A 12,233-nucleotide genomic window follows, 5' to 3' on the forward strand; every position below is an offset into this window, starting at 1 on the left:
TGAAACACAACAGCAAGCACATAAATAAATACTGATTCAAATTGTAAAGATTTCATACAAATGTTAAACAGATTGAGCAATACAAAGATGAACAGTAAAGTCCAAAAAGTAAGCATCAGATGACATGGTGCTGTTTCATAAAAAGTAATAATGCCAGTTTCATTTTGAGTAATACAGTACACAGCCAGTGAGTGTACAAGTCATTTAAAAAGCTGCCACGAGTGAAATGAGTCAATCTAGTTTTTCAGAGTTCTTCACCGGACCATTAGGGGTATGAAAATATTAAACCCAATGCTCATTTTCCACATGAGCTGTACAACATATTTGAATAAGCAGCTCTGATATCAACCTATGCCTTTGGTTTCAGTGGCTGATTCCTTACTGACTGTTCTGCATTTTAATGATAATATTAAAAACTCAGTGGACTAGAATAGTAACGTAGCATAAAGATTCACAGAACTACAAATGTCAGAACATTTTTTTGTGTTTTTTGTCTTACCTGCCACTTTAAGAAGCCACTTGTCCAGATACCCATTACGGTCCTCGTCTATGAAGAACCAACATTCGTAGACTTTTCTATCATCTGGAGAAATGTGAGATACTTTCAAAGACAAATTCCTTGGAGATAATTCCGTAATGAAGAGCTCCGTTCTGTTCCTGTATTGTTTCTCCTGATGTGTCAGTTCATGGTGTCCTTTAACAAATGCATCTACTATATCACCTTCAGCTCGCCATTCAAAATTAATGTCTTTGATGGACACTGGAGTCATAAAAGTAAGTTCACATGGCAGTATGGCTGCTTCACCAATGATCCCTATAATGGAACCTTCACCTGAAAAATCAAGAAGGGAGAGACTCAGTCAGAGCCCAAGCATTATCACCTACTGTGAGGAAAGAAAAGAAAAGAAAATTCTTCTGAATATCTCCAAGATTATTATATCACAGTCGCTAAGACACCGGAGTGCAAACCATAAAGTTGCCGATTCAACCATCACTTACCAACTTCTCCTTGTGATTCTGAGTGAGAAGCATGATTAGCTAGTGAAAGAAAGCAATGATAGGGAACCATAAGCTAAATGATAATGATACAATATTTTTGTTTGTAGATTTGATCATTATTGTACGGAGAAGTAATGCTTTTCATAGACTCCACTTTGCACATCTCATGCTTTGGTGCTATCTTCTTCCCTGGCCACATCTTTTTCTCCTTTTTTGATTTTCCATTTTTTCATTTACCTTTAACTGTTTCTTTGTGGTTTGTTTCTTTTTGAACAGCTTATTTAATGAGGGTATGAGCCTCTTCTTGGCCAATTCCCACAGGTGCTGCAGCAATTAGGAATGCAGTCACTTCAGCAAGATACAGTAGAAGGACCTGCCTAGTCCTCAGTTCCTCACTCTGCCAATCCATCTTCTCTCTGTTGTCCCCCTACAGTTGGCCTGCTTAATTAGTGAAGTTCTTTATTGTTATAGTTCTGAATTTGTGGTTATGGATTTGCTTTATCCTGTAATTATGATTCTTATTTCATCGTTTAGGTTTACAGGTATTTTTTTAAAATTTGATTATTTAAGATGTATTTAATTAAAGATATCAGTTTTGTTTTGGCAGGTTATCTATTCTTAATTTCTTTTATAATGTCCTTTAGTAATTTTCTTTGCTTTGTTTGTCCCATTTCCCCTGTTGATGAATAGTAATAATAGTATAATGACTTGACAGGTTTTATGGGGCTAGTAACCAGTTGAACTATAAAACAATCCCAGAAGAATTGGTGTACCTGCTACATCAGGGGACTACTGAATATGTCAAATGAGGCAAGCAAATTGTAATAATAATAGTAATAGTCACACAGCCAGCGAGGGGCAGACTCAAGATGCAAAAACAGCAGCTGGAAGTTGCAGGGGGCATCTCTCCCCATCAGAGCCATAAAAAGGGAGGTTGGACTTGTGTTGGGTCGTCACCTGACTGAAGAGCTGTCAAACACCATAGTGCATAGCGTGAAATGTGTGGCGTGTTCCAGAGCCATAACACTGGAGTGACTTCTGTGCACAGTGCAGTTGTAGTTGAGTGTCATTGGAGTGTTTATGATTTGTTCCATGGCCTCAACACCGGACAACAAATAGGGCATCTCCTTCAGCCACTAACAGTCAGGGGAGTTAAGTAGGTCCAGTTTCACAAGAATTTTGTTACAGTATCATTTTCCATGTGCTCCCTATGCTACAACTGAATAAACAGCAGAAACACTCCATTTCTCTTTTTGACATTCATCCTGGTGCAAGTGCCTTCCTTTGTTAGACTCACTAGTTTGTGTCTAACATAATAACATTAATAGTAAAGAAGCTTTATTTACATAGCATATTTACTCGCACCTAAGGTCACTTCATAGCTTGCCTTAATGCTAGAAGTATCAAAAATAAGGTAAGTGAGTTGGAGTTGTATGTATCAGACCATAATTATGATATTATAGCAATAAGGGAAACCTGGCTAAATAACAAAGATGGGGATGAGTGTAACATAGAGGGATACACATTTTTTAGGAAGGATAGACAGAACAGAAAAGGAGGTGGGGTTGCTGTTTATGCCAAACAGGGTTTAAATGTAAGTCATCTTCAGGTGGATGATGAGCCCCATCTTAGTGAGGACATGTGGCTTCGCCTGGAAAATATTAGGGAAACAGGTCTTATTTTAGGAGTGTGTTATAGACCACCCAATTCAGACAGTAATTTCAACACACATCTTTATAGTAATATCAAAAAGGCAAGTTTACAGGGGGATATTATAGTCATGGGGGACTTTAATTATCCAAATATTAACTGGGATAACCTTGCAGATGGAGGAGCACAAGAGTTTTAGAAGTTTTTAGAAGTAATCAACGACTGTTTTGCCCAGAAGGGACTGGGCGGTCTCATGGTCTGGAATCCCTACAGATTTTATTTTTTCTCCAGCCGTTTTTTTTTGTTTTTTCTGTCCCCCCTGGCCATTGAACCTTACTCTTATTCAATGTTAATTAATGGTAATTTATTTTGTTTTATTATTGTGTCTTTTATTTTTCTATTCTTTAATATGTAAAGCACTTTGAGCTACTGTTTGTATGAAAATGTGCTATATAAATAAATGTTGTTGTTGTTGTTGTTTTTTAACACAGCATGTTAAAGCACCAACAAGGGGTGAAGCCTGTCTGGATTTAGTATTCTGTAATAATCAGGATAGAATTGAGTGTGTCGAGGTGATTGAACCACTAGGGTCAGGTGACCATAATATAATACAATTCTCAGTATTTTGTAAGAGTACAGATGCAAAGACTAAAATTGTTAAGTTGAACTTTAGTAGGGCTAATTTTGAGCAGATGCGACAAAGTCTAAGTAGGATAGACTGGGATAAGCTTTTAAATGTGGAGACAGTCAAGGAGCAGTGAAACAGGTTTAAAAATGTTTTACATGTAATGCAGGACAGATACATACCTAAATTTGGAAGTAATAGGAAACTAAAAAAAAACTCCACGATGGATTAATAAAGATTTAAAAAAGAAGTTGCAAAAGAAAAAACTGCTGTATAAGGCATATAAGACTAATGACTGCAAAGAGAACCATAGCGCATATGAGAAAATGAGGGCAACCATTAAGAAGGATATCAGAGAGGCTAAAAGACAGTTGGAGAGGAATATAGCAGATAAGGCGAAAGACCCCAAGAGATTCTTTCAGTATTTTAGTAGTAAAAGAACAGTTAAGGAGGAGGTCAAGTTCATCAGGAATAGTAAAGGGGAATTAAAAGATACAGACAATGAAATAGCAGATGCCCTAAACTTACATTTTTCTGAGGTGTTTACAAGTAAGCAAGTGGATAACCTCAGAGCAGTAACAGGGACTACTAAGGAGGTACTGAGGGATTTGGAAATTGTAGAGGGAGAAGTGCTGCTCAGATTAAATAAGATGAAATCAAACAAATCACCAGGACCAGATAATATTTATCCTCGTGTTTTTAAGGAGGCTAGTGAGTACATATATAAACCCTTGACACATATTTTTAGGAAGTCACTGTGCACTGGAGAGATTCCAAAGGACTGGAAAATGGCAAATATCATCCCATTATATGAACAGGGTGACAGGGCAGATCCACGCAACTATAGGTCAGTAAGCTTAACTTGCATCACAGGAAAATTAATGGAAGGAATTATTAAGGATAAGATTGAGCAACACATGGCAAGGACAGGAGTTATTCTGAACAGTCAGCATGGGTTCAGAAGAGGGAGGTCGTGTTTTACTAACATGTTGGAATTCTATGAGGAGGCAACAAAAGGATACGATCAAAGTGGAGCTTATGATATTATTTATCTGGACTTTCAGAAAGCATTTGATAAGGTGCCACATGAGAGGTTGGGCATCAAGTTAAAAGAAGTGGGAGTTCAGGGTGATGTTTTTAGATGGGTGCAGAATTGGCTCAAACACAGGAAGCAGAGGGTGATGGTGCAAGAAACCTCATCAGAACTGGCCGATGTTAAGAGTGGTGTTCCACAGGGGTCAGTGCTAGGGCCGCTGCTATTTTTAATATATATAAATGATTTAGATAGGAATATAAGTAACAAGCTGGTTAAGTTTGCAGATGATACCAAGATAGGTGGATTAGCAGATAATTTGGAATCCATTATATCATTACAGAAGGACTTGGATAGCATACAGGCTTGGGCAGATTTGTGGCAGATGAAATTTAATGTCAGTAAATGTAAAGTATTACACATAGGAAGTAAAAATATTAGGTTTGAATACACAATGGGCGGTCAGAAAATCGAGAGTACACCTTATGAGAAGGATTTAGGAGTCATAGTGGACTCTAAGCTATCAACTTCCCAACAGTGTTCAGAAGCCATTAAGAAGGCTAACAGAATGTCAGGTTATATAGCGCCTTGATCTGTGGAGTACAAGTCCAAGGAGGTTATGCTCAACCTTTATAACACACTGGAGAGGCCTCATCTTGAGTACTGTGTGCAGTTTTGGTCTCCAGGCTACAAAAAGGACATAGCAGCACTAGAAAAGGTCCAGAGAAGAGCAACTAGGCTGATTCCTGGTCTACAGGGGTTGAATTATGAGGAAAGATTAAAAGAGCTGAGCCTTTACAGTTTAAGCAAAAGAAGATTAAGAGGTGACATGATTGAAGTGTTTAAAATTATGAAGGGAATTAGTACAGTGGATCGAGATGGTGATTTTAAAATGAGTTCATCAAGAACACGGGGACACAGTTGGAAACTTGTTAAGGGTAAATTTCGCACAATTAGGAAGTTTTTCTTTACACAAAGAACGATAGACACTTGGAATAAGAGACCATGTAGTGTGGTAGACAGTAAGACGTTAGGGACTTTCAAAACTCGACTTGATGTTTTCTTGGAGGATACAAGTGGGTAGGACTGGCGAGCTTTGTTGGGCTGAATGGCCTGTTCTCGTCTAGAGTGTTCTAATGTTCACAAGATTATTTAACAAATAAATTTATAACAAAGAATGAAATTTGAAATTCTAAACTGCAAACACAGAGTGCAATAAACTAAATACGAGTAGAACATGAAGATAAAGGGCAGGTTGGGGGGTGATATATATATATATATATATATATATATATATATATATATATATATATATATATATATATATATATATATATATATATATATATATATATATATATATATATCCTCCTGGCACTCTGGTTTCCTTCCACAGTCCAAAGACATGCAGGTTAGGTGGATTGGCGATTTTAAAATTGGCCCTAGTGTGTGCTTGGTGTGTGATTGTGTTTGTGTGTGTCCTGCAGTGGGTTGGCACCCTGCCCGGGATTGGTTCCTGCCTTGTGCCCTGTGTTGGCTGGGATTGGCTCCAGCAGACCCCCGTGACCCTGTGTTCGGATTCAGCGGGTTGGAAAATGGATTGATGGATGGATATATACATTGTTTGGAGTTTGTTTCATTTGTTTTTATCAATATTCACTATTTTACATACTGTTTGCCTTTTTGCTTATTTTGATCATCGACAATTGGGGAAGTAATTTGGAAGAAGTACGGCTTATCTAGTCTAACATTCCCTAAGGTTGCCAAGCTTCAGATCTTGGCGGTGCAGTTGGCGATCCGGACGATTGGGTCAGCCGTTACAATGTGTAAAAACAGCTTGAACATCATAATGATGATGATAATGATGAAAATCTTAAAAAGACACTACGCTAAAGCATCCTACTCTTAGCGTTGCTACATTTAGATCCAGTTTTAAAATTTGCAATGTGAAGACTTTCATCATCTGTGCCAAGGGTCCACTCCACTTGTTAACTGTCATTAGTAAGATATAGTAACAATGTAATTAACAGCTATCACTTTCAATGTACTTAGGTGGATTTATAATGGTTATTTATTTATTTATTTATTTTTTGTGTTTTTTTATATCTTCTATGTTAGTGTGAAGCACCCGGAGATAACATTGCTTAAACTGTATCCTAAATGAATAAATTATGCTATAAATTAATTAAGGGACTCTATGTGAAAAGTTAATTTAATGGGAAAATGAGAAAAGAGAGTTAAGAACTGGGACAAAAGCATTAATTTTTCTAAATTTGCAGTACTTATGTTTTCTAAATGCATAATAAGAGTCAAAAATCTGGACTGGTCTACCCTAGACTTTCTCATATACTCAGATATGGGGATGGATATTTGAGGAGTAAACCATAAGACAAGGATTATATGCATCATGGTGTTGGGAATCCATATTTCAGAAAAATGATTCTGTATTTAATGTGAACAAATTGGGTGTTCTTACACTTTGTTCAGGGAGTTTATATGTCAGGAATCTAGTTTTTGCAACCATTGTTTAAAATAAACCTTACTGTGATTGTTATATTTTTTTCTGTTTTCTTTAAAACTTTAGTTATTTATAGACACCATCGTTTTGTGCTAGGATAGCGTGTCCCTAGAAGTTGCAACCTCTCAGCCACAAAGCCTTGGGTTAAAAGGTTATCTTTCACAACTCTTTTCTCATCCAAAATTGCAGATAACAAAACCCTTTTTGGACCTTCCTTTTGACAATTTCACAACTCTTTGTCATTAGTTGTTTCTGGCTTAGACTTGTTCTTACATTTTCACTGTGGTTTTTGGATTTGTCCATGGTGTTGATTAATCTCCTGTTTTAGACTTCTATTTTGGCATTTGAGTATGTCTTTTTTTTCCTGCTCACCATCATAAAATATTCCTTGCTAGCATGCCTAGAAAAACCCATTTGGCATGGGAAACAAGGGTAAGGACAGACAATGTATACAAATTAAGAACACAGGAATTTTCTGAAAATCAGAATCTGAGCACTTGGAACTTTAGGACATGTGAAAGGCTTTGAGAAGTAGACCTGTTTAGTCTTATAGAGAGGAGACTGCATCGGGCCCTAATCCTGGTCTTCAAAATTGTGAATCAGAATTCTTTCAACTTCAAGGGTTTTTCACATACATGCAGACACCAGTGGAAATTAAGAACTGCTGTTTCATAATCAAGAGGTGTCGGGTTTGATCATGGGTCCTCCCCATAATTAACATTTTGAGTAGTGAGCTGCTATATACTTATTGCTATAATACAGGGAGATTCAATCAAAAGAGGCCCCAAATATTCTGTAATAACTTTCGCTAGGACAAAGCAATCTAAACGAAACAACATACAATGTGCTCCACAGTCCATGGAGCTTTGAACAAGCCGGGATGCCCCTGCATTGGAGCAATAAGGTAGGCGCCAGACAGCCATGGTGATGTTTAACCTCCGTTTGCAACTTCTGGGTGCATACCACCCATACCCCTTCAATCAGTCACTCAAATTTTCGTCGGGATTGTGGTATATAGTATTGAGCAGCACATCTTCATATTGTGAACCTATTGGATCACCAATTCATTTAAGCAATGTTAGAATCAACTGGATTATCGTGAGTCAACGAAAGGTTACTTCCAGAAAGATGGAGCAATGTGTCACACATTGGCAAGGAGCATGACAGAAATTGAGTCCTTCTTGGGCAACAGGGTAATTTCAAAGGGGCTTTGGCCACCACGGTTGCTGGATCTGACACCACCAGACTTCTTCCTTTGGGGTCTGCTCAAAGCAAAAGTCTATCAGAACAAGCCTCACTCTGTGGAAGATTTGACGGAAAACATCCAATACGAAATTGCTGCTATTCCCTCCCGAGACATTTGCAGATACGTTCAGGAACAAGGAGCCACTCGTCAAAATGTGTCTGGCAGGAAACGGAAACCACTTCCAGCATTGCATGTAATGCAATCGATTACAAATACGTCAAGGTACAGAGAGATTTTTTTTAGTTCAGATTGCTTCTTCCTAATGAGAGTTACAATCGAATATTCAGAGCCACTTTCGAGTGAATCTCCCTTTATAATAAAAACAGGACATTTGATTTGAGTTTGTACCAGCCAGTATAAATGTATGGTACTTGTAAAAGTTAGCATTTTTTTTTTAATACAGTTTTGTTCTGTCAGTCACGTTCACGCTCCCACTGATCTGACACTGTTATTTTTCTATGAAAAGACGTGGTGTAACAAACTGGCCTCTCACTCTCTGAGTTGATTCCATTTATCTAAATTCTTTTCACAAAAGCAGCGATGACCACAGTTGGTGCTGTGGTTGACATCTGCTCAGATCTATTTGTTTTATCGGCAATCAAAGAGACGATGCCCCTGACTGTTATCAGACTATCCTGCGGCATTTGCACTGTGACAACAAAGACACCCGTGCAGAACGGGGGTTCTGACTTCAGCTGCCTCTGTGGAGGATGGGATAGCAGGGTGCTTGCTGGCAGTGCTGATTGACACAATAGCAAAACAAAAGACGCTGATGAGGTGGTGTTAGGGAATTTAAGGTGGTCCTGCATTATAAATTTTTTGTAGGCTTCAGGGATTCTAGTGTTAAGAAAAAGTACATTTAGATCTGAAGCTGGAAAGCTCTCCTTTATGCTGAGAGTTGTGGGGACAAACTGCCAAGTCATGGAGTTGAAGAAGAAATCTTGACAATGTTTAAGTAGGATCGGGATGAGATATGGGGACAGCTCAGCTATTAGCTTAATGAATGAGCGAAAAACAGACTGGGTGGTCTCCTCTCGTTTCTCAGATGCTCTTACTGTATGTAGTTTTTGAACACAATCCCTTCATTTCAGGGGCTCAAAAGTAATTGGACAATTGACTCAAAGGCTATTTCATGGGCAGGTGTGTTCCAGTCCGTCGTTATGTCTTATCAGTTAAGCAGATAAAAGGCCTGGAATTGATTTGAGGTGTGGTGCTTGCATGTGGAAGATTTTGCTGTGAACAGACAACATGCGGTCAAAGCAGCTCTCCATGCAGGTGAAAGAAGCCATCCTTAAGCTGTGAAAACAGAAAAAACCCATCCGAGAAACTGCTACAATATTACGAGTGGCAAAATCTACAGTTTAGTACGTCCTGAGAAAGAAAGCAAGCACTGGTGAACTCAGCAACTCAAAAAGAACTGGACGTCCATGGAAGACAACAGTGGTGGATGATCGCAGAATCATTTCCATGGTGAAGAGAAACCCCTTCAACAACAGCCAACCAAGTGAACAACTCTCTCCAGGGCTTGGTCAGCATATCGATATCCAAGTCTACCATCAAGAGAAGACTGCATGAAAGTAAATACAGAGGGTGCACTGCAAGGTGCCGGCCACTCATAAGACTCAAGAATAGAAAGGCTAGATTGGACTTTGCTAAAGAACATCTAAAAAAGCCAGCACAGTTCTGGAAAAACATTCTTTGGACAGATGAAACCAAGATCAACCTCTACCAGAATGATGACAAGAAAAAAGTATGGAGAAGGCGTGGAACAGCTCATTATCCAAAGCATAGCACATCATCTGTAAAACACTGTGGAGTCAGGCAGTGTGATGGCTTGGGCATGCATGGCTGCCAGTGGCACTGGGACACTAGTGTTTATTGATGATGTGACACAGGACAGAAGCAACCAAATGAATTCTGAGGTGTTCAGACACATACTGTCTGCTCAAATCCAGCTAAATACAGTCAAATTGATTGTGCGGCGTTTCATGATGCAGATGGACAATGACCCAAAACATACAGCCAAAGCAACCCAGGAGTTTATTAAAGCAAAGAAGTGGAAAATTCTTGAATGGCCAATTCAGTCACCTGATCTTAACCCAACTGAGCAGGCATTTCACTTGTTGAAGACTAAACTTCAGACAGAAAGGCCCACAAACAAACAGCAACTGAAAGCGACTGCAGTTAAAAAGGATTACACCCAGCATCTGGTGATGTCCATGAGTTCAAGACTTCAGGCTGGCATTGCCAGCAAAGGGTTTTCAACCAAGTATTAGAAATGAACATTTTATTTCCAGTTATTTAAATTTGTCCAATTACTTTTAAGCCCCTGAAATGAAGGGATTGTGTTCAAAAAATGCTTTAGTTGCCTCACATTTTTATGCAATTGTTTTGTTCAACCCACTGAATTAAAGCTGAAAGTCTGCACTTCAACTGCATCTGAGTTGTTTCATTTAAAATTTATTGTGGTAATGTACAGAACCAAAATGAGAAAAACGTTGTCTCTGTCCAAATATTTATGGACCTAACTGTATGTCAGTCAGTCATCATCCAACCCATCAGTTAATTCATTATGAATCCTCCTTAATTCTAATTAGGATAGCAGCAGGCCTTGACCTTTTCCAGCAGAATCATTCACTCTTTATTTGATTAGCACTATGAGACTCTGAGCATTGTATGTGTTTTAAATAATAAAATGTTGCACACAAAGATCCGTTTATTATTATTTCTTGGAGCGCCTGTTATGATAAACACCATCATGCAATGCTTTAAAATGAAAATGCTGTAAGTGCACAAAGCAGCACCCAATATGAAGGGAAAACAATATGATAATACATCAATCACATGACATGGGAGGAGCCAGGAAACTCAAAGTACATGCAAATGAGTAACCATTAACTGTAAAAAAGATGGACATGCAGTAGGTATGGCTGGAGAGGAGAACTTGTGATAAAAAATTAAATTCAGGAAGATCAGATCTCAAATAATGACAGATGAGGGAGTTGAGCCATTTACAAACAGACATGGGTTCAGAAAGCAGGGTAAAAGCAAATGTGAGGACTACAGACCACCAACACCATCTGAACTCAGGTCAGCCAGCATTTGTGTTTGTTATAACCTGAGCATCAACAGCACCAATGAGCTCATTAAAATGTACAATGGAGTAAAGAGGACAGAATAGCAGAACACCACAATGAGCATTACATGAATTATCACCTTTATCAAGCAGTAGACATGAAAAGGAAAACAGCTTACCTACACACTGAGGTATGAATACAACAGCAAACAGAACCAACAAGGGAAAAGCGAGCGTCATTTTCTGTAAAAATCAAAAATAAACATTTAGTGATAACATGGCTGTAGAGCTCAATGACACGACAGACTGATTCATTCCCACTTCTCAACAACTCCTAGAAAGAACTTGGAAACACAGATTTCTAAATTAACCAGAAAGCAACAAAAGTAAACACCTTTCTGTCCAGTGAGACAACTAAGAGACATTATTTTAGATGCTGAAACAGGTGGGGGTCACCCCACATCTAAAAGAATGGCAAAAAGTCACAGCGGGAGCATCTCACAAAGGACACCACTTACATGATTGTGTACAAGAGCTTATAGGTTCATTCTAGGCCTTTTGTTATTAACCTTCTGCTGCATTTTTTTTTCTTTGACTTCTGACTGTTTCAATTTTTAATGAGCACCTCGTTTCTGATATTTAACTCTTCTGGTGTGCTCCTAATGTGTTAATAATATTTTTTGGCCCAATATTATCAAATTTAATCTTTGAGGACTGATCACTCCACTCAGTATTGAGATCACCCAAGTCATCCTTAATCATGGACGGCTTTGGTTGCTGGCACCAAAATGCCATTAAAGGCTTCTCACATCTCGTCTCTCATGACACTAAACCTATTCCTGTCTCCTGTTCATCGTTATTGTGAATGGAGATGTATTGAATGTTGTTGATGAGATAGATAGATAGATAGATAGATAGATAGATAGATAGATAGATAGATAGATAGATAGATAGATAGATAGATAGATAGATAGATAGATAGATAGATAGATATGAAAGGCACTATATAATAATGATATATAGATATATAAGAAAGCTGGTGTCACAATCCTCTCAGTCCCAAGTTTCAAAATGTTGTTTCATGGT

At 38.3% G+C, this 12,233-nt stretch overlaps 1 protein-coding gene across 5 annotated transcripts in view; it reads right to left on the reverse strand.

Moving 5' to 3' along the window:
- Nucleotides 1-12,233, reverse strand: part of LOC120514773 (ICOS ligand-like) — a 134,202-nt gene that overhangs the window by 25,416 nt on the left and 96,553 nt on the right. For all 5 annotated transcript variants that reach the window (XR_005630521.1, XR_005630520.1, XR_005630522.1 and 2 more), the window contains 2 exons: nt 11,327-11,390; nt 500-832 (listed from right to left, as the gene is read on the reverse strand). Coding sequence is in view for 1 of the 5 variants with exons in the window: in XM_039735338.1 (XP_039591272.1) it covers nt 500-832; nt 11,327-11,390 (397 nt within the window). In the remaining 4 variants the exon portion in view is untranslated. The remainder of the gene's footprint in view (nt 1-499; nt 833-11,326; nt 11,391-12,233) is intronic.

This window comes from Polypterus senegalus, chromosome 1, assembly GCF_016835505.1.
Source record: "Polypterus senegalus isolate Bchr_013 chromosome 1, ASM1683550v1, whole genome shotgun sequence".
Classification (NCBI taxonomy): domain Eukaryota; kingdom Metazoa; phylum Chordata; class Cladistia; order Polypteriformes; family Polypteridae; genus Polypterus; species Polypterus senegalus.